This window comes from Mandrillus leucophaeus, unplaced genomic scaffold (genome assembly GCF_000951045.1).
Source record: "Mandrillus leucophaeus isolate KB7577 unplaced genomic scaffold, Mleu.le_1.0 Scaffold6, whole genome shotgun sequence".
Taxonomy (NCBI): Eukaryota; Metazoa; Chordata; class Mammalia; order Primates; family Cercopithecidae; genus Mandrillus; species Mandrillus leucophaeus.
In genome coordinates this window covers 4,972,100-4,995,874 of record NW_012106474.1, presented here as the reverse complement: position 1 = coordinate 4,995,874, position 23,775 = coordinate 4,972,100, and the positions used below count along the sequence as shown (strand labels likewise).

At 44.6% G+C, this 23,775-nt stretch overlaps 1 protein-coding gene across 1 annotated transcript in view; it reads right to left on the bottom strand.

Annotated features, from left to right (window-relative positions):
• RPS6KA2 (ribosomal protein S6 kinase, 90kDa, polypeptide 2) overlaps positions 1-22,365 on the bottom strand; it is a 483,976-nt gene extending 461,611 nt beyond the window's left edge. Inside the window, exons 1-2 of the mRNA XM_011999666.1 lie at positions 21,919-22,365; positions 18,141-18,200 (exon numbers count right to left, since the gene is read on the bottom strand). Of these exons, the coding sequence (XP_011855056.1) occupies positions 18,141-18,200; positions 21,919-21,981 (123 nt within the window). The 5' untranslated portion in view covers positions 21,982-22,365. The remainder of the gene's footprint in view (positions 1-18,140; positions 18,201-21,918) is intronic.
• Between the last annotated feature and the right edge of the window lie 1,410 nt (positions 22,366-23,775).

Here is a 23,775-nt window from a genome sequence, read left to right as displayed (position 1 = left end):
CAAGCATGCTCTGGCACCTGGGCACCATGTCCCTGTGAAGCCTGTGAGAAACCCACTGGACCAGAACCTGAAGTTTTATCAAAGTCTCGGTGGTTCCCATGCACAGCAAAAAGAAACAGACTTCCAGGCCTCCATGTGAGAGTGCGACGGCCTTCCTCTCTCCACCTCCCAACAAGCAGAGCTGCCCGGGGACCCTCTGTGGCTGAAAAACAGAGAAAGTTTGCCTGGCACAGACACATTCCAGGACTGGGCAAATGGTTTGGGGAGCTGGTTTTCAAATGCACCTTTACAACCCACTAGGAAAACAAGGTATGGTGCTTTCCTTTACCTCGCCATTTCTCCAGCAGCACTCTGAGGGTATGTAATGCTAGACAACACGTCCTTACTATAACAAAATGCCAGTGAGTTGCGTCCTGAGCCCAGGAGGCTTAACTAATCACTAACCTTGAAACATACCATCTCACATTGTTTAAAAAGAAAACTGGGCAGCGCACGGTGCCTCACGCCTGTAATCCCAGCACTTCAGAAGGCCAAGGCAGGCAGATCATCTGAGGTCGGGAGTTCGAGACCAGCCTGACCAACATGGAGAAACCCTGTCTCTACTAAAAATACAAAAAATTGGCCAGGTGTGGTGATGCATGCCTGTAATCCCAGCTACTCAGGAGGCTGAGGCAGAATAGTCACTTGAACACAGAAGGCAGAGGTTGTGGTGAGCTGAGATCGTGCCATTACACTCCAGCCTGGGCAACAAGAGTGAAACTTCGTCTAAAGAAGAAGAAAAAAAAAAAAAAAAAGCTGAGGTTGGGTGTGGTGGCTCACACCTGTAATCCCAGCACTTTGGGAGGCCAAAGTGGTAGGATCACTTGAGGTTGGGAGTTCAAGACCAGCCTGGGCAACAAAGCAAACCCTGTCTCTACAAAAAAATAAAACATAAAAATTAACCAGGCAGCTACTCAGAAGGCTGAGGCAGGAGGATCAATGAAGCCCAGGAAATTGAGGGTAAGATTACACAGCTGCACTCCAGCCTGAGTGACAGAGTGAGACCCTGTCTAAAAAAAAGAAAAAAAAGAAACCTGAATATCCCTGGGGTGTTACAAGGAAGATACTGCATTCTGGTAAGAGTCAAGGCCATGTCTGGAGCCTCAGCACTGACGCATGCTTCTTGCCATGCTGAGCCAGGGAAAGTGCGTGCTGCACCTGCTCTTTCAAAGACAGTGGTCCCAGAGCTGATGATGATCTTTTTCCAAAGCCTGAAGATGAAAGTGTCAGAAGAATACTGTATGTTTTTTCAAAGTTATAGGGGGGTAAGGTGAGAACATGAGAATAAAAACTTAATTGCAGAGGAAAAATAGAAAAACTCAGCAGGTCTGAGATGGTGGCTCTTATCTAGACACAGCAAGGCTGGGCACGGTGGCTCAAGCCTGTAATCCCAGCACTTTGGGAGGCCAAGACGGGAGGATCACGAGGTCAGGAGATCGAGACCATCCTGGCTAACATGGTGAAACCCCATCTCTACTAAAAAATACAAAAAACTAGCTGGGCAAGGTGGCGAGCTCCTGTAGTCCCAGCTGCTCTGGAGGCTGAGGCAGGAGAATGGCGTAAACCCGGGAGGCGGAGCTTGCAGTGAGCTGAGATCCGGCCACTGCACTCCAGCCTGGGTGACAGAGCGAGATTCCATCTCAAAAAAAAAAAAAAAAAATTAAAAAAAAAAATTAGACACAGCAGGTGCTGCACCCAAGCCTCCAGAGGACCGCAGCCGAGGGCCTGCAGAGGCTGAGTCAGAAAGGACCTAGTGATTGCACTTCACTGCTAAGGAAAAAGTGAGAGGGAGCTGATGGCAAGTAATAGGACCTGTGTTTCATTCACTCCTTTTGACATGGTATGACAGTAACACCCCGTGACCATTCTCTAAATGAGATGAGGAAGAGGCCAGGAGTGAGGCTTGTGTAGGTAGAGGACAGAGGGTCTGATGCAAAATCACCCTAAAAGTATTCTCTAATCCCCAACTGGTCTCCGCTATGATCAGGAGTTTGTGGTGGCCTCAGGTCTTCCCTCAGGGTCACCGTGCTTCTGGTGCCCGTGGACAAGCCTCAAAAGCATGACCTGGCATCTCTTGAGGGAACAAAAGCCAGTGCCCAGGCAGCAGGGAGGCCTCTGCACACCTCCAGCGGTAGCAGAAGCAGAAATCATGATAAAAATCAGGTCAGCGTGCAGCTCATGGATTTTAGCTCATGCCCCCAAAAGCAGGGTCTCTCGCAAAGACTCTGAGACACTGACCCATGACGCCAACCAAACGGGGGTTCCCAAGCACAGTGCCTGCTAGGGGTCAAATTACGCTCCCCAAAAGATATGTGAGTCTGCACCATCCCCCCGCTCCGGACCTCGAAATGTGGCCTTGTTTGGAAATAGGGTCATTGCAGGTGTAATAAGATGAAAGTCGCCAGGGTGGCCCTGATCCAATATAACTGCAGTTCTTAGAATGCCATGTGAAGATGGAGGCAGAGACTGGAGAGAGAATCCCACCAGCCAAGGAACACCAGAGGTCGCCAGCAAAGCACTGAGGACAGGGAGAGGCTGGGACAGATTCAGAAGGACCCAGCCCTGTGGATGCTGTGATCTCAGACTTCCAGCTCCAGAACAGTGAGGGAGTGAATTTCTGCTACTTAAGCTGCCCAGTGCACGGAACTTTGTTGCCAGGCTCCAGGAGACTAATCCAGCACTGAAGCCAGAGGGGCCGTATCCATAACGGACCGGAAGGCCTTTCAAATCTCTACTATGAGCGTCATGCCCCACCGCCTGCACCTGAGCCAGCTCTGTGCTAATAGCCCAACAGCCAGAGCTACTTTTCTTAAAAATATAGACACGGAAAATGGAGCTTAAGATGGTCGATAGGAGGCAGGACTGGCGTGCAGCTCCTGCTCAGACAGACAGAGCAGCATGTGGACAGACCCACATCATGAACTTTTGTTCCAAGAACTACCACAGCAACATACCAGGAAAGCCTAGAGAATCCACGGACTCTTTGAAGGAACTTCATCGCCGCTGCAGGCCCCATGAGACACTGAAAATCTGTGAGTCTGCCTGCCTTCTCAGTGGGGAGGTTGGTGGTCTGGGGCAAGTTCTCAGCCCAGGTCACCGGCTGCCTAGAAATAGACTTGGTGCTGTTGGGGACACAGTGGGAGTGAGACCAGCCTTTAGGACTGTGGGCTGCAAGGGAGCAGGGTGAGGCCTGTGACCGCCACCTTTCCCCCCACTTTCCTGGTGATCTGTGTGATGCAGCAGAGGCCCCCCGCAAACATAGCTCCATTGACCTGGGACTCACACCCCCATCGCCCACAGCAGCCACACCAAACCCTGCCCAACGAGAATCTGAGATCAGAAACACCTAACCCTGTCCCACCTGGGGATCTTTTTCTACCTGCCTTGGTAGCCAAAGATGAAGGACATAATCCCTTGGGAGTTCTGCAGCCCTGACCACCTCCGGAGAAACCTGAATACTTCAAAGGTGACCCGAGGGCAAGCTCGTCTTCTCCCTATACAACCTCAGCTGAATCACTCCTGAAAGCACCCCCTCCTGGCTGAAGGACAACCAACACAAAACCAGTGCACTGAACAAAAACACAACCCAGGACCCTCACAGAGTCCACTTCACTCCCCTGTACCTCCACTGGAGCAGGTGTTGGTATCCACGGCTGAAAGACCTGAAGATGGATCACATCACAGGACTGTTTGCAGACACTCCTCAGTACCAGCCCAGAGCCCAGTAGCTCTGCTGGGTGGCTAGATCCAGAAGAGCAAAAACAATCACTACGGTTCAGCTCTCAGGAAGCCCCATCCCTAGGGGTGCTCAAGGGAGCACCCTATGGAACAAAAGAATCTGAAAAGCAGGTCTTGAGTCCGAGATCTTCCCTCTGACATAGTCTACCCAAATGAGAAGGAACCAGAAAAACAATTCTAGTAATATGACAAAACGAGGTTAACACCTCCAAAAGATCACACCAGCACAGCAACAATGGATCCAAACCAAAAGGAAATCTCTGAATTGCTGGAAAAAGAATTCAGAAGGTCAATTATCAAGCTAATCAAGGAGGCACCAGAGAAAGGTGAACTCCAACTTAAAGAAAAAACAAAACAAAACAAAACATGATATATGAAATGAAAGGAAAATTCTTCAGTGAAATCACATAAATAAAAAAAAAAATCACAACTTCTAGAAATCAAGGACACACTTAGAGAAATGCAAAATGCACTGGAAAGTCTCAGCAAAGATTCAAACGAGCAGAAAAAAACTTCAGAGCTCAAAGACAAGGCTTTTGAATTAGCCCAGTCCATCAAAGACAAATAAAAAAGGATTTTAAAACGTAAACAAAACCTCCAAGAAGCTTGGGACTGTGTTAAGCGTCCAAACCTAAGAATAATTGGTGTTCCCGAGGAAGAAGAGAAATCTAAAATTCTGGAAAACATATTTGAGGGAAAAATCAAGGACGGCTTCCCCAGCCTTGCTAGAGATCTAGATATTCAAAATACAAGAAGCTCAAAGAACATCTGGGAAGTTCATCACAAAAAGATCATTGCCTAGGCACATAGTCATCAAGTTATCTACAGTGGAGATGAAGGAAAGAATCTCAAGAGCTATGAGGCAAAAGCATCAGGTAAACTATAAAGGAAAACCTATCAGATTAACAGCAGATTTCTCAGCAGAAACCCTACAAGCTAGAAGGGATTGGGGTCCTATGTTTAGCCTCCTTAAACAAAACAATTATCAGCCAAGAATTTTGTATCCGGTGACACTAAACTTCATAAATGAAGGAAAGAGACAATCTTTTCCAGACAAACAAATGGTAAGATAATTTGCCACCACCAAGCCAGCACTATGAAAACTGCTAGAAGGAGCTCTAAATCTTGAAACAAATCCTCTAAATACACCAAAATAGAACCTTCTTAAAACATAAAAATCACAAAACCTATATAACAATGACGCAACTAAAAAAAAAAAAAGTATTCAGGCAACAAATAGCACAATGAAAAGAATAGTACCTCACATCTCAACACTAACATTTAATGTAAATGGCCTAAATGCCCCACTTAAAAGATACAGAGTAGCATAAACTTAAAATAAAGAGGTGGAAAAGATATTCCATGAAAATGGATACCGAAAGCAAGCAGGAGTAAGTATTCATTCTTATATCAAACAAAGCAGACTTTAATGCAACAGCAGTTAAAAAGACAAAGAAGGACATTATATAATTATAAAAGAAGTAGTCCAACAGGAAAATATCACAATCCTAAATATACATGCACCTAACATTGGAACTTCCAAGTTTACAAAACAATTACTACTAGACCTAAGAAATGAGAGAGACAGTCACACAATAATAGTGGGGGGACTTCAATACTCCACTGACAGCACTAGACAGGTCATCAAAACGGAAAGTCAACAAAGAAACAATGGACTTAAACTATACCCTACAACAAATGGACTTGACAGATACTTAAAGAATATTCCACCCAACAACTGTTAAAATAAACATTCTACTCATCAGCACATGGAGCATTCTCCAAGACAGACCATATCATAGGCCACAAAACAAGGCTCAGTAAATTTAAGAACATCAAAGTTATATCAAGTACTCTCTCAGACCACAGTGGAATAAAATTGGAAATTAACTCCAAAAGGTACCCTCAAACCCAGGCAAATACATGGAAATCAAATAACCTGTTGCTGAATGATTGTTGGGTCAACAATAAAATCAAGATGGAAATTAAAACATTATTTGAGCTGAACAATAATAGTGACAGAGCTTATCAAAACCTCTGGGATACAGCAAATGCAGTGCTAAGGGGAAAGTTCATAGCATTAAATGCCTACATCGAAGTCTAAAAGAGCACAAATAGACAATTTAAGGTCACACCTCAAGGAACTGGAGAAACAACAACAATCCAAACCCAAACCCAGCAGAACAAAAGAAATAACAAAGATCAAAGTAAACCTAAATGAAATAGAAACAAAAAGAAAATACAAAAGTTAAATGAAACAAAAAGCTGGTTCCTTGAAAAAATAAATAAAATTGATAGACCATTAGCGAGATTAACCAAGAAGAGAGAAAATCCAAATAAACTCAATTAGAAACAAAATGGGAGATATTACAACTGATACCATAGAAATACAAAAGATTATTCAAGGTTACTATGAACACCCTTTATGTACACAAACTGGAAAACTTGGAGGAGATGCATCAATTCATAGAAATATACAACCCTCTTAGATTAAGCCAGGAAGAAACAGAAACTCGGAACAGACCAATAACAAGCAGCAAGATTGAAACGGTAATTTTTAAATTGCCAACAACAAAAAAGTCCAGAACCAGATGTATTCACAGCAGAATTCTATCAGACATTTGAACAAGAATTGGAACCAATCCTATTGACACTATTCCACAGGATAGAGAAGGAGGGAATCCTTCTTAAATCATTTATGAAGCCATTATTACCCCAATACCAAAATCAGGGAAGGACACAACAGAAAAAGAAAACTATAGACCAATATCCCTGATGAACATAGATGCAAAAATCCTCAGCAAAATACTAACTAACTGAATCCAACAGCATATCAAAAAGATACTCCACCATCATCAAGTGGGCTTCATACCAGGGATCCAGGGATGCAGGGATGGTTTAAACAAGTCAATAAATGTGATATAGCACATAAACAGAATTAAAAACAAAAATCACATGATCATCCCAATAGATACAGAAAAAGCATTTGACAAAATCCAGCATTGCTTTATTACTAAAACCCTCAGCAATATTGGCATAGAAGGGGCATACCTGAAGGTAATAAAAGCCATCTCTGCCAAACACACAGCCAACATTATACTGAATGGGGAAAAGTTGAAAACATTTCCCCTGAGAGCTGGAACAAGACATGGATGACCACTTTCACCTCCTCTATTCAACACAGTACTGGCAGTCCTAGCCAGAGCAACCAGACAAGAGAAAGAAATCAAGGGCATCCAAATTGGTAAAGAGGAAGTCAAACTGTCACTGTTTGCTGATAATATAATCGTATACCTAGGAAACCCTAGTAAAGAGGAAGTCAAACTGTTACTGTTTGCTGATGATATAATCGTATACCCAAAAAACCCTAAAGATTCATCCAAAAGGCTCCTCTGTTAATTGAAGTTAGCAAAGTTTCCGGATACAAAGTTAATGTACACAAATCAATAGCTCTGCTACACACCAACAGTGACCAAGCTGAGAATCAAATCAAGAACTCAACTCCTTTTACAATAGCTGGAAAAAAAAAACTTAGGAATATACCTAATCAAGAAGGTGAAAGATCTCTACAAGGAAAACTACAAAACTACTGCTGAAAGAAATAATAGATGACACAAACAAACGGAAACACATTCCATGCTCATGGATAGGTAGAATCAATATTGTGAAAATGACCGTACTGCCAAAAGCAATCTACAAATTCAATGCAATTCCCATCAAAATACCACCATCATTTTTCACAGAACTAGAAAAAACAATTTGAAAATTCATATGGAACGAAAAAAGGGCCCACATAGCTAAAGCAAGACTAAGCAAAAAGAACAAAATCTGGAGGCATCACATTACCTGACTTCAAACTATACAGTAATGTCATAGTAACCAAAACAGCATGGTTTTTGAATAAAAATAGGCACATAGACAAATGGAAGAGAATAGAGAACCAAGAAATAAAGACAAATATTTACAGCCAACTGCTCTTCAACAAAGCAAACAAAAACATAAAGTAGGGAAAGGACACCCTTTTCAACAAATGATGCTAGGATAATTGCGTATCCACGTGTAGAAGAATGAAACCATTCTTCATCTCTCACCTTATACAAAAATTTACTCAAGATGGATCAAAGACTTAAATCTAAGAACCTGAAACAACAAAAATTCTAGAAGATAACATTGGAAAAACCCTTCTAGACACTGGCTTAGACAAAGAGTTCATGACCAAGAACCTAAAAGGAAATACAACAAAAACAAAGATAAATAGATGGGACTTAATTAAATTCAAAAGCTTCTGCACAGCAAAAGAAATAATCAACAGAGTTAACAGACAACCCACAGGGTGGGAGAAAATCTTCACAATCTATACATCCAACAAAGGACTAATATTCAGGATCTGCAAGGAACTCAAATCAAAAATAAAATATAAACAATCCATCAAAGTGGGCTAAGAACATGGATAGACAATTCTTAAAAGAAGATATACAAATTGCCAACAAGTATATGGAAAAATGCTCAACATCACTTATTATCAGGGAAATGCATATCAAAACCGCAAGGTGGTATCATCTCACTCCTGCAATAACGCCCATAATTTAAACAATCAAAAAATAATAGATGTTAGCATAGATGCAGTGAAAAGGGAACACTTTTACACTATTGGTGGAAATGTAAACTAGTACAACCACCATGGAAAACAGTGTGGAGATTCCTTTAAGAACTAAAAGTAGAATTACTATTTGATCCAGCAGTCCCACTCCTGGGTATCTACCCAGAGGAAAAGTCATTATACCAAAAAATACTCACACAGCATAATTTGCAAATGCAAAAATATGGAACCACCCCAAATGCCCGTCAATCAATGAGTGGATAAAGAAACTGTGGTATATATACCATGGAATACTACTCAGTCACAAAAAAGAATGAAATAATGGGATTCACGGCAACCTGGATGGAACTGGAGACCATTATTCTTAGTGAAGTAACTCAGGAATGGAAAAACCAAACATTGTGTGTTCTCACTCATAATTGGGAGCTAAGTTATGAGGACATGAAGGCATAAGGATACAATGGACTTTGGGAACTCATGGGAAGGGCTAGGAGGGGGGTTGAAGGATAAAAGACTACACACTGGGTAGTGTACACTGTTTGGGTGATAGTTGCACCAAAGTCTCAGAAATCACCACTGAAGAACTTATTCATGCAACCAAATAGCACCCATTCCCCCAAAATCCTATTGAAACAAAAAATTAATTTTTAATTAGTTAAATTAGTTGTATATTTTAAATTAGGTAAAATATATACACGTATATGCATATATATACACACATATATACACATACACACATATATATAAAATGGGGTCCCATCACTCTCCTGCTTAGAAATCCCAAAAGGCTTCCAGGAAAAAATACAATCCAAGACCTTGCCATGACCTCAAATCCTGACATCACACTCTCCTCTCCACGTGCATCTCAGGCCAGCCTGGGCAGCCCCAGGCCTGCATGTGGTTCCTGAAGCCAAGCCAAGCTCAGGCTTCCTTGGTCCGGCCATGCCAGGGTCTGTCTGGGACAATCCACTCCTGGGTCCTGCTGGTTGGTTTCTTCTCATCAGTCAGGTCTTAGTCTAAACATGGCATGGGTAGAGAAGTCTACGGTAACCATGCCCCATGCCTCTGCTAGTATGGCCGCCCCAGAGCACTCCCTGTCACCCTATTTCTGCACAGTACTTACTCCCATGTGAAACCATCTTGTTGAGTTGTTTATTTGCGAGGATGCTAAAATAGAAGACTCGTACTCTTTCATGGAATCCTGGTGCCCAGCACAGGGCCAGACCCACAGCTATCACTCCCCAGACTTTGCCCAAAGAATAAAAGAAGGGAGGGTGAGGCAGGGGTGGATCGGCTTGAGCCACCAAGTGTGTAGTTGGCAGTGGAGGAGCCCAAGGCCACCCCCGCCCATGGATATCCATGAGATCGTTCATCATTTCGAGAAGGATGTTGCTATGTTTACCCTATTGACTTGGAGATATGCATTTATGTGGCTAAATCCTCATGTAGAATGAGCTTTCCCGACACAGGAGCTGCATCCTGTGAGTACTCAGTCCCACATGCCTAGCGCAGTGTGTGGCCTGAGACTGACACCCAGCATGTGTTCACAGCCGTTTCCTCAAGCTCACTGAATTCTCACCTTCGCTTTCTTTGGAAATGGTTTTATAGGGTTTGCTCCCTCTGTTCTACATGGGACAGAAGTGAGACACTGGGTTCAGGGACCAGGGGCACTCATGCCTGGCTCCACTGTGCCCACAGGGCCTCCACCAGAGAAGTGGGAGACTCCAGATTCAGGAACAAGGGGCACTCACGCCTGGCTCTGCTGTGCCCACGGGGCCTCCACCAGAGAAGTGGAACGGAGGCGTTTCCTTCACGGTGGCTACTCAATGTGCATTTGGCAAGTGGGATGTTTGGGTTATATATCCTGGAAAAATGTCTTCATGATTCCCTAGAGAATTTTATGACTCACATAAATTGCAAAGTCTATCTCCACACCCAGCTCTCAGCTGCATGTACGGTACAAGGACTTTTTCTCCCCATTACTTCAAAATATCTGAAGGATAACAAGCTATACAATTTTCTGACACCTTGCATCTTACCCAAACACACACAGCATTATCTATGGGGGAAAATCCACTCAATTAAGGAAAAAAACCTATATATGTATATAACTCTTACCATAATTAAGTTATCCATTTAGCATTAATAAACTATAAGATTTTGTAATTCTTGTAAATCAATAATACATCCCACCTATGACGAGACAGCAGCCAGAGAATGGGGAGGTATAATTTTTTAAAACAGCTCCGTCTAAAATCGCCTGGATTTTTACGCACACGTAAAGGAATGATGTTTGTCTTTTTCCAGTGTGGAGAGGGGAGAGAGATGGAAAAAGAGGATAAAGAGTCTCAGTGTGGCAATGAAGGTCCTGTGAGTTCCACGCAGCCTCGGCCGGGGGCATGGATCTGAGCCCCTGCGGCCCCCTCAGGAAAGCTCAGGCTGCTTCTGAGGTCTCACGGGGGATGTACCTATGGGGTGTGGGCTCCCCCACATGTGGGTGAGGAGGGAGATGACAGGGACAGAGGGACCGACATGGCCAGCACCCTCCCTGTGACCAGAGATGCCTGTAGCACTGAGATAAGGCCTGAACAGAAGGGACTGAGCCACCAGGTTTGACCCATGACCTGAGTGCATTAGCCAAAAATAAAAAATCTGCCCCCAATGTTGAGTACGCTGGGGGAAATGAAGGATTCTAGGAGAAGAAAATAAGTCTGTAGAAAAAACCCTTTGTTTAAATTCCCTCACTCATTAGTTCCCTGCTATACTTAGCAAATTACATCATCTGTGATGCCTCAATTTCACCACCTGAAAAATGGGGCAAAACTAACAGATCCCCTGCCCACTTCCCAGGGCTGAGGGAGGGTGCGAGGCATGGAAAACAGGTGCACGTCAAGAGTTGGGTTGTTATTTCACAGCTAGTCCTCTGCAGGCAGGAGGATAGCCATGCCACCAGTCCTCAGGGGCTCAAACCTGGGAGGCCCTCCAGACACCCAAACCCAAACGGGATCTCATGGCCTTCTCCAACCTGCTGCTCTGCACACTAGACAGAGAAAACGTAGCTTTCACTGGGTCTTTTGCTTCATGATTTAGCAACGACCTCAATGCAGAAGCTGATTCTTGGCTGTGATCGGATGAGCACAATTTTTTCTTGAGAACCAGCATTTTATGAGACCCGCCCCCCGTCCCCCATCCCAATGAAATCACCAGGCTGTGGAGACACTTACTGCTTTGCCCCAGAGGCTATAAAGGCAGGCCCCACAGGCCATTTACTGGTGCCCATTCCCTGGAGCCATGTGTGAGAAGCGAGCGGCAAATGCTCCGCTCCAGGCTCCTGATTTGGTGCTCTGAGACCACGGGACATGGTCTCCAGCCGATGCCCACGATTTTGGAGAATGTTCCCGTTCGCACTGAGTAATCCTTTTCTTCTCGGAAAGAAAGCACTCTGGGAAATGTGCAAAGGCTGACTTTGTTACAGAAGCAGAAAAATGAGGATCCCAGAAACTGGAAAGAGCTATAAACTGTCTTCATCTGCCCAGGAATGACAAATGACAAACACTCAGTGAGAAAGGAATAACCAGAAGGAGAGATGTCTGCAGATGACAAGAGCCAGACTTTTTGTCTTTTGTGGATTCTTGCAAGTAATTACCACTTACACATCAAATGATATGCTGTCCCAATCTTCTTTACAAAATCATACATTTTTCTTCTTTTTCTGCCTCAATAAATGCTAATGTTCCATGAAGCCAATGTTATTCTCACCCACCCCACAGTGCGTCTAAACACAGATGGGCCTGCAGTGGCTTAGCCGCATCACCCTCTTTCCAGAAGGCATGATGCTTACCCTACCCTTTTCTAGCATTTCTGCAAGGACTAAAGTGATTCTCGTCTGCTGGACAGAGAAACAGTAAGAAATCCAGATGCAAATAGACTGACACCATCATGGTGACTTATGTAACACCGGCTTTTAGAGTCGCCACAGAGACAGTCACAGGGGGTAATAAGCAAGGACTGGAAGACTGTTTTATCACTCTTCTTTCAAATCTAGTAGCTATTTCTTTTAAACAGTAATTGCATTGCTCTTAATTGCTTCATTAGTGCCTGGGCTTCATTATTCACCTTGTCTCACTTCTATTCAAACCAGTTTAGATTGTTTTTCTTTCTGTTTTTTTCTGAGGAACAATGGAACTCTGTCTGGATTGCAGAGACAGGAGAGGCGATGTGGCCGCACAGGCAGTTCAGCCTGTCCCGGGCCATATCCTGCTGGAGCTTTGGCCCAGAGCTCCTGAATACACCCTGACTGGCTCTCTCTTTCACGCTTGCTGTCTGTGGCCATGAATCTCTTCCTGGCCTTCCTCCTCACCAGGGGACTCGTCGAGAGGTCTAAGCAGCAACCACTCGGCAACTGCGGGAGCTGGGCATTGCAGGAGGCCACACTGATGTGCTCAGGAGCTCAGCCCTGAGCTGCCCATGGGCCCCTGGATGCCCTTGTAAGGAGGCTGCCTGCCCAGGCCTGAGGGTCCCTCTGTGACCTCTCAGCTGGTGCTGTGTCTTCAGCGTCCTCCTTGGCTCAAAGAGACTGTCATCTGGCAGCCGCAGCCCTGTGATCCCCATGTAGCTGCGTCCTGCCAACTGATGGTGATAGCAGGAAATGCCACCTGCCGTGCCCCCCGGCCCAGATACTTTCTATTCTGCTATCAAAAATCGTAAAATTTGAGAGGAAAGGGAAAGTACTCCAGTAGCCACAAGGAAATCAAGTGGAATCATGCTAACATTTTCAATAGCACCTAGATCTGGTTTTTTAGAGTTGACCTGACAAGAAAATGGTCCTATTGTTATTAATAAACATAACCCTGAAAATCTAAGCACTTTAAAAATCCATGCAACAGGACAGGTGTGGTGGCTCATGCCTGCAGTCACAGCACTTTGGGAGGCCAAGGCTAGAGGATCATTTGAGCCCAGGGGTTCGAGACCAGCCTCGACAATATAGTGAGACCCTGTGTCTAAAAAAAAATAAAAATAAAAATAAAAAAATAAATTCATGCAACAAATTCTAATATTTTTCAAAGGTTGTTCTGTGAAATGAAAACTCACCTAAAAATCCATCTATGAATCTGAGAACACATAGGGAACAAATACAACAAAACAGCACAGAGACCTGGGAGGTGGGCGCTGCCTGGCGCTGCACAGACTTCACCTCTGTGCCATGGAAGTGGACAGGTGGGGCCTCTCCTGGCCCAAAGCCATTGAAGCTGGCTCTCCTCCTCCATCAGGACAGCATCAGCCCTCCCAACCGCCAGCACAGCAGCTCAGAGGAGGCTGGCCGAGCGCCGCCACCACGTCCTATCCCACACAGATCAGTGCTCGGCATTGTGCCCACCGAAGTCTCACGAGTGTGGCTGTGAGGTTCGTTTGAGTACACTTGGCCCAACGTCCAGATCAGGTTCCCAGGCAACAAGGCAGCAAGTTGCCTCTAGACCCTCAACAAGTCCACCCAGTTAGGCCTGCAGGGAAGTCCCCAGGCGAGCCATGAGCTTGTTTCCCACACGGAGCTGTCGCCTCATGGAGGCACTTCATCCCTGGTGCTTCTCTGCCTCCATATGCACGGCCTGCAGGAGGGAGGGAGGAAGGGGAGAGCCCAGAACCTCAGGGAGCCAGGGCCTCGCCTGCCCACAGGCGTCATTCTCCTTCCAGATTTTTCTTCCATGACTGTGATGTCACTATACAGAGCCCTTCAAGTAATCCCTTAAAGAAGTATTTCCTGACAGAATCTGCTGGGTTTTGTGGTGGTTGTTCAGAATAGAAAGGATGCCTGCCGCCTCTGATGAGTCAGATGAAATTAGACCAAGAATCCACCCGTCCCATGAATTTCTAACACAAACTCCCCCACATTGCTACTGCCTTCCTGAGGGAGGAGGCTGTTCCCTCAGCAATGGTGAATAAAGGTGTATTGCAGTAACACCCAAGCTGGAGAACAGATATCTTGTCTTACACCCAAGCTTCACACTGGACCTTCACCAGAACTCACCTTCTCGGAAGCTGCACAGAACTATAACGCGAGGAATCACATGCCTAGATATCATACGTGATCTATCCCAAATGCCTTCCACACTTCAAAAACGTGAGAAGCCTGCACCACGGAACTCGTATCAGTGAAAGTACTCACAAGCTGGAGTCATCACAGCGCCTCCTGCGCTCTTCCCAGGGCAAGCCTCGCTCACCTTTTTCCTCTTTTCCATGAACGATAATGCCTGCCCTACAGATTAGCAATAAATATTCTTGGCTGAATAAATGATGGGAAAACTGCCGCGGACTGGAATGATTATTTTCCTAAATAAGATGACTTTTTGTCATATGTGTTCAGACTGGCAACAGGCATGAAAAGTTTATCAGTTTAGTTGCCACGAAATTTCTGTCTTTTTCAAAAAAACCACAACAGATGTTGGCAAGGATGCACAGAAAGGGAACGCTTATACACTGTTGGTGGAAATGTAAATCAGCATGACCTCTACAAAAGACATATGAAAATTTTTCAGAAAACCAAAAACAGAACTACCATTTGATCCATAATCCCACTACTGGGTATCTACACTAAGGAAAAGAAAGTATCATATAAAAAAGACACTTGCACTTATCTGTTTATCACAGCACAATTCACAATAGCATAGCCATGGAATCAACACAAGTGTCCAATAGCAAAGAATTCGATCAAGAAAGTGTGGTACAGATACACCATGGAATACTATTCAGCCACAAAAAAAGCATGAAATCATGCCTCTAGCAGTAACGTGGTTGGAACTGGAGGCCATTATCCTAAGTGAAATAACTCAGAAATGCCGCATGTTCTCACCTGTAAGTGGAAGCTAAAGAATGAGCACACATGAATATATAGGAGGAAGAGTAAACACTGGGCTACAAAAGGTGGGAGCATGGGAGTGGGGGTGAGGGTGAAAAATCGTAAGTCGGGTACCGTGCTCACTGTTCTGGTAATGGCTAGGCTAGAAATCCAGACTTCACCACTACACAATATATCCACATAACAAAACTGCATTTGGAAGAAAGAAAGAAGAAGAAGAAGAAGAAAGAAGAAAAACGGTTTTGTGATTGTTGTTCAGAATATGGCTCTTTTATTTGAGCCATAAATCCCTCACCTAGAGAAGACCTTGCAAACAACCACTCTGGAGGCCAAGAAGGATGTCAAAAGCTTATCTCTAACAAAACTTAAAACATCATCATAGAGTATTCAAATGACATTCATCTGCAGCTAGACTAAAACATTCCATGTTGGGTTTTCAGCATCGTCTATCAGAAACATCAAGTAAACAAATAATTTTCTCCAGTATTTTCTCATTCTTCCCACAAATACTGCAAATGTATCTAAATATCAATATTATAGTTCTGCAAAATACTCCTAAAATCTGTTTGGAACTCTATTCCTTCATTTATTAAGATGCAAAGATATACTGGTTTTCTGTTATTCAGATACAGTAAGCATCCAGAAACAGTAATAATCTCCTCCATCTCATATTCCATTATCAAAAAAAACTTTTAAAGAGGTTGGTTTCTTTCATTACATTCTATGATAGATTCACATCTAGATTTCCATCAAAAATGTAGAGAACAAGACAACTTGAGACTAGGAGCTCTTAAAAAATAAATATTGTTAATGAAATAATTTTTTGTTAGTTGTGTATAAGCACTTTTGGGCATATAATGCGCTATGGTCTACATGTTTGTATTTCTCCAAAACTCACATGTTAAAATCCTAGCAATAAAGGTTAGGTGAGAACTTTGGGAGGTCATTAGGTCTTGAGGGTGGAGTTCTCATGAATGGGATTAGTATCCTTATCAAAGAGACCCCAGAGAGCTCCCTTGTCCCTTCCACCACTTGAGGACACAGGGTAAAGAAGGCTGGCCATGAACCAGAAAAGTGTGCTTCACTAGCCGTCAAACCTGCCATGCCTTAATTGTGGACTTCCCAGCCTCCAGAACTATGAGAATACCTTTCTGTTGTGTAGAAGCCTCCCAGTGTGGCATTCTGCTATGGCAGCCTGAATGCAGCAGGACATGGTGTTATGGAATCTTGCTGCTCCGGTTGAACCTAGCAGAATGAAGAGTCTGCTGCAGCCATCCTGGCTCAGGGCCCTGTCGACAGCCTCCTGAAGCCAACTACTAAGTCATCACATTAGTCTGCCTGCAGTAAACGCACTAACTTCCCTGGAAATCAGAGTTCCCACGAAAGCCTAGAAAAGTATTCTGAAAAATGACAGCCAGTTATTTCTCTGAAACCCTTGGCCTTATGAATTTGCTGTCTTACGAATTTGCAGGGAGGGTACACCTTCCTTTCCCATTCCTACCACTTTGCAAGTATCAGATTGAGCATCATATTTTCAGGAAAGTCACTGCCTCGTCTGCCTACCCTTTGACCTTCATGGAACTGGCAAAAGTGGCGCTGTCTACTCTGCCAGGGGATGCAAAGGTACAAGGCCAGGCCAAGCATAGTGTTTTAAGAATGCAGCCGGATCGCTGCGCAGCTAGAAGAGAGCCGGACTCTAGACTCCCACATTAGCGAAAACGCACAGAACCGAAAGGCAGCTGGATAAACGCAAGGCAGCCGAACGCCATTTTTCTTCATTTAACCGGTGGACTATGTCATCGGATCCTAAGATCCAGTGACACTTGGCTTAAATGTTGCATTGGTGTGCATAGGTTTAGATGGTAGTGAAATGCAGCGTTCAGCATCTGAGCAGACCATTTTCTAAAACCAGTAATGTTCATTGATCCAGCCCTTCCAGTCTACAATATCTGCCAGCTATCTCAAAAGTCAACAGAGTTGCAAATTTTCTAACTTTTCTGGCTGCAGGTGGCATGTGGCTGAGCGACTCAGTCTTCTTAATGGCCAAGTCAGTGGTCCATGGCTCCAGCCACCTCTGAGAGCATTTCCTTTCCCAGTGGTGGAAGTGTGGCTGTGTAACTACAAAGCCTTCACCACAGCCTCAACTCAGCTTTCGAATTTAGCTCTTTTGTGTCCAGTGTCTCCCTGATGGACATGCTTCTTGTTACCAAAATCTCCCCTGAGAACACCAGTGTTGCTGAGATACTTTTACTTTATTAAAGTCTAAGTCTGTTTTCTGTTGCCTGGGTCAGGCCCAAGCTCCTGCACGGCATGAAAATGAAGACATGCACAGCCTGCAGCAGCAAGAGCTCTTTCTTCTCTTCCATTTGATGTCCACCTCAGGCTGATGTTCTGTCTCTCTTTCCTTCTTTCCCAGTCAACCCCTACAGGCCCTGGGACACTTCTCCGCCCACTGGAAAGGCAACTCCCACAGATGGAATCGGCTTTTCTCCCCAGCTCTGCTGAGCTCTTCATCAGACATTTTAAGCAGCTGTGTCACATGACACAGTACGGGGAGCCCCACACCAGCCTTCCAGGCCAGCTGGTTACTCCCAGGCCTCCTTGACTGGTACTAATGCACCATGCCCCTCACAAGCACCCGTGCCAGGAGACCACGAACTTCACCTCGATTGACACCCTTCCTTCCTATGCTCCAACTATTCCTTTTGAGGGAGATTACTGAATATAAGAAGCACATAATATGTGCATGTGCATGTATGTATATTTGTGCGTGTGTATGTCTTGAGACACACATGTCACTAAAATAATTGCTCGCAGATATTTAATTTCAAACTTCCATTTCCCCCTTCACTACCTTCTGGGCCCAATCTCCCCAAACAAAGCAGACTGTAATAAAACGTGTATAATTACTTCTTCTGCAGTGTCTTCTGTGGCCGGTTCAGCATCCACGTTGAGATCCTCCTCTGTGGTCTGGTAACAAAGACAGATGTTAAGGATGGTTAGCATTGCCATGTGTTTGTAGATGGCTTCATACAGGTTTGCAATATGAAAAAGTACTAACTAAATATCCCCCATGAGTTCTGTAGAACGTGGAAACCATATCACCGTCTCTTCCTACCTGAATTTATGTGCAACTGTGTGATGCTTCATGCCCAAGATGGATCCTTTAAATAACAGGTGGTAAGGCAAGGAGTGTTCAGACTAAACACTAACTCAAACAACTAAATCAATGAAGTGAGTGTGACTTACAGCACAATCTAAAGGAGGACAAGGTGAATCTAAAGGACAAGGTGATTCTTGCCAGTGCAGAAGGCGTGGATTTTCATGAAGCTAAAAAACGAATGGAGCTGACGTGGAAGCACAGAGCAGCAGTGAAGGCCTGTGTGACCACTCCCATGAAAATGGAACCAAATCAGTCCGGAGTGAGTGCTGGCAGAATGGATTCCAGCAGAGCAATGAGGCCCAGCTCATACAACATAAATCAAGTGTTTCTGTGGTTTAAGCAGATCCATCTGGGTCTGAGTCTTTGGTGTCTACTTAACTTGGGGCCAACTGCTTAACCTGGGCCTCGGAGACATGGCAGTGCTTCTACCTAGACATGTGGGGAGAGCTCCGTGGAGGAACACCAGCCAGCCATCAACACGGGCTGTTATGCAGTAGACGCTCAAAGAGAACTGCTGTCATTATTACTATTTCTAGTTTCATCTTCTCACCAAGTAGCCAGGAGATAATCATCTCTATCCAAGCTTGACTATGAATCTTCAAAGAATCATGTTTGATCTGCATTGTTTAAAAATGGATTTTTCTCTTTCTCAATCTAATGTATTATGACATCCCAGAGAGAAAAAATCATGCTTATTCCTCCAAGAGAACACAAATAAAATGGGTCAGCCATACCTTGTGGACTGGCTTATGGACTTGCCTTACTCATCATTTCTCCCATTTTCTTGTCTTTCCCCCAAAGCACGCCCTTGGCTGCTGTAACCCCACTGAAAGCAATGATTGAAAAGTCCTGCATTTGAGACGTGCCTTCAACTTGCCAGAACATAATTCATGAGATACTACATGTTTCTTTTTCATGCTAGATTCTGCAGGGGTTTTCTGGAGGTTCTGGCTCTTAATTAGTATGTCTCCTTGTCAACACACTCATTTATGGGTAAGTTATATCATCTGAAATATCTTGGAACAACGCAGAGACCCACAAAGACTTCCCCTGGACAGTCAGATGAATCTCCCCTGGTCTACAATTTTTATAAACTGTATGCAGTGTTCTCTAGTACAATGGACCTCAGACCCAATTCAGTTCAGGTCTCTCAGACAACAGCTGGGAAAACAGGCCAGAAAGGATAGCAACTCGAAAAGGTGGTTAGAGCAAAACATGAACCCAGGAATGCTGATTCTTGTCCCTGGAAATCCAATCATCAGCCGTGTCACATTTGCATAACAGCAAGGAACTAAAGCACTAAAATCTAAACTAAATCACTAAAAAATAAGCACTACAATCTCTTAGCAGATTTTCTGATGAGAAAAGCATGCAGACTCCTCCTGCAAGGGTTTTAGGGCATTTAATTTGGAGTTCAGAGGCCAGATATGCTCCATATAGCTGTGCCACATTTCCTGATATGTGAGTTATTTTGATACCATACAACATAAAACATGGACAAAACTAGAGAGTAAAATCAGCCTCTGAATTCCAAAACAGAGGATTTTGTGGATTTGGAAATTTCCTCAGAAACTTGAAGTACCTCAGGGTTAATATTTAAGCTTTCATTTTTCTAGAGAAAGAACTCTGGTTTTCTGGGTTCCAAGTAAATAGGAATTTAACACTGTCCATACTCCACCAGTTATGCTCTCCTGAAAAAATTTAGCTAAGAAGCCTGAAAAAAATTTATTTTGCTTCAGGGGCTATTTAATGTATCCAATTTTCCTCAAAACTGTTACCATCTGCCCTCTCCTGGGGCTGGCAAGGCAGGGCAGGCTATCAGTCAACTCAGCTCCAAATTCTTGCCACTTGCAAGTGCATTCTAGGCTCATGGCATAGTTTTCAAATCATGTGAATCTATTCATTGCCGATCCATTTATGAGCAATTTGAGAAATACGGGAAACATGAGCTGCTCCTCATGGCTTTGGTCACTGGAAATAATGTGAAGACCAGGGTCCCACCTGGAATTGTAAAGCCCCTGTCCCCTCTCTCCCATCCTTTCTGAGCCCAGGGTGGAATCCTCCCTCTGAATGAACCCTTCATTCATGAGGGCTGAGCACCTTCCAGCTTCAGCACAAGCAAATGTGCTGACGATGACCAGACAGGGCTATAGGAAGCACTAGAAAATGAGAAAAGAACTTCTAGCTAATCACTTGCTCATTCACTAATTCGATATTTAGAAAAATTGAATCTCTCTCAGAAAAAATAGACTTGAAATGGCAACCACAGTAAGGGACTGGATCTTTCCAAGACATTGTCCTCAACACCAAGAACAACCCCATGTACAAACAGAAGAATCAGTAACAGTAAGGAGCCCTGGTGTCATCCTTCTCCCACCTCAGGTACTGTCCATAAGCAGCAGTATGTATCTGGGCTGTTCCATCTAAAACAAATGGCCTTTAATGTCTGTGCTATGCCCAACAATCTCTCTTAAACATCAATACATATGTCAAGCATTATTTAGTTTGCCTTTCCAAGGCACGTATTCAATATGAAGCATTAAGTAAATTCTCTTCTAAAACAGAATCTCCCATTCAATTTAAAGTTATGTTAGGTGACTATCTCAAGACATACATACAAAAATAAACAAAATTTAAAATAGCATTGAATTTATAAATACAGTGCTGGGAGTAGGAGATAAGCAAAAATTAAATTGGATTTTGAGGTTTGGTGAGTGATGAAAAGTGAACCATGTTTAAATGCCATTTGAGTTGCTATAAACACAGAGCAGGTATATCTAATAATTCAGTAGATGTTAATAAATTTGGGGAACTTTCTCTTCTAGGAAAATGTATGTTGACCATCTCCAATTCAAATGGAGCAAATCAGATTCCGTGGAGCAGAGGTTTGCATGTCCCCAGGGAAGCATGGAGTGAAAAACTCTCAGCAGTGATTCCTGCACACCCACCAGCCCTGGGATGGGCAAGGAACACTTGGATTTCATTATCTTTTCTGTTTATGTTTAATCACATCTCTTTATCTGACCATTCATCCTTTTAAGTTTGCATTATCTTTTCTCGTTTAAGATCACATTATCTTTATGCTCTCTGTTCCTTGATTCATCATTGATTTTTGCCTTCTGGTTTCATCTTTCACTGTAGCAAATGGAAGGCTTCTAATTTAAAGCCACTTGTTGAAGGAAAATCAAACTGATGCAGATTAGTTTGGAAATGGGAATACTTAAGACTTACACAGACTTTAAGAAACATCCTGAAGTTTCCTTAAGGGCAACAATTTGTTTCTTGTACTCATTATCATTTATGTATTTACACCACACACAATGCCGTGTGTGTGTACACTCGCAGTGTTTATCCATGTGCATACACAACGCAACATACACATCCACACACACTGGACACCCAACTCCCTGACCCATCGTAGTCACCTAATAAACATGAGCCGATTATAGTAAATGAGTAATGCATTGGCTGCGGAGATCGGATTCTTGAGAATGCTGTGAAAAGTGCGTTCCTTCCCGCACTCACCTCTATTTCCATAGGCTCCACCTCGATTTTTTTCCATAGTTCCAGCAACTGTGCGATCGGCATTTTTAAACTTTCCTTTTCTGCTGGTCAAGTATTGATAGTAAGAAAGGAAATAAATAGAGGCTCCGACCGGCACAGGGGGATGGCCAGAAGGGATGTCAGAAGCCAAGGGACGCAGAGGCTGGCGGGTGGCGGCGATGGAGAGGACAGATCCGGCTCCCAAAGGAGGTCGTGAGTGTGGGGCCCGCAGCTGCCCAGGAGGAGGGACCCGGGGGGCTGCAATATGGCTGCCCGGGTGCCCGTCCCTTCCCTGCCAAGCCAGGGCTCTGGGGAGCTGCTGCCGCTTCCCGCTCAGGCTGGGGCGAGGAAAGGAGGGGACGGCGCTGCGGCTTCAGAATCTGTACTGCGACTTTGGCAGAGTAAACGCTGCACTTGCAGCTTCGAATTGGATTTCCTGCCTCTCCCCCCTCCCTTCCCTGGCCATGCTCTTCCCTCCTCCCCTCACTATTTTACCTTAATTGGCTCTAAATGAGGGTGAAAGTTGAGTCTGAGGATGCTGCTGCCATAGAAACTGCATAGCAACCAAGGGCTGGGGAAGCGGGGAGCAGGGCGGGTGCGGCAGGTCTGTCCCCCTACCCCCAGCACGCAGCACACCCCTCCCCACCTCCCCAGCCTGCCGCACCTCCCGGGAGACCCACACCGCCACCTCCCGCCGCAGAACGGGAGGGACAGGGACAGGGACGGAGGAGGGGACGAGGGGAGGGCCCCAGGCAGCACAGCTTCCTGCAGGGCGTACAGGAGACTCCGGCACCCCTGGACGCGCTGCTGACTGAGCTGCCCGCGACTGCCTCCCCCGAGGACTGGGACAGCACCTCAGGACAAGAGGGACGAAGAGGGACGACAGACAGACAGCTGGGAAGAGGCGAGGGTCTGCCCGTGGGGTCCGCTGGGCCCTACCCAGCCCTGCCCAGACTGCCCGAGACAGCACTCAGGCCTCTGCGGGCCAGGATGAAAGGCACGTGGGCCGCTAGGGCTTCCAGTGGCAGGGCCTGAGGGACAAAAACATGAATTCAAACGTGTATCCTGCCCCTCAGCAACTTCAGGTCTCCACCTCGTCCTACTTCACAGGTGACAAAGTCCTGAGGCTCAGGGAAGGAACCTGGAAGACACAGCCCAGGCGCCCGCAGGAGAGCCAGGCCTCCTGAGCCACGGCTCCTTGGAAGAGGAACCGGGGAAAATTACCCTCCCTGTTTCCCTTTTTTTGGGGGGTGGAGTGGGGGCTCTCTCTTGCCTCCCTCCTTACTCCCTTCTGTCCTGGGTAATTAAAGATCCCTGCGGGTGAAAGACATACTCATTTCTCCAGTCGTCCGAGTGCTAATCCAGAAGCAGTTTGGTTCCCTCTTTTGGGAAAGGCTGTTAAAGTTAACACAATGTAATGCTGCTTTGGGAGTAAGTGTATTCATTTCTACAGCAAATTCCTTTATCTTTGAGAAAAATATATTTTTAAAAATGACTTGATGTTCTCCAAAAGTATCAATCTCTTCTTCTTCATCTTTATACCATCGCTAAGAAATTGAAATCACTGGAAAAAAAAAGAAAAGCCCAAATCCCAGATACTTTGTTATCTCATAGCAAAGTAGAGTCCAAAGTTAACAAAGGGGTTCCATACTTGGTGTTGATTTATGATAGTCACTTTATCTTTCTACAAAATGAGGCCAGAAGGACCTTTCAAATCAATTGCATTCCGAGTTTTAAAAATAGCAATGTTGTTCATTTTCAAATTGGAGATTCTGTGATTGGCAGAGCAGAGTGAAGGTTTTCTTGTGTTAACAATCATAAAGTGATTTTTTTACATGC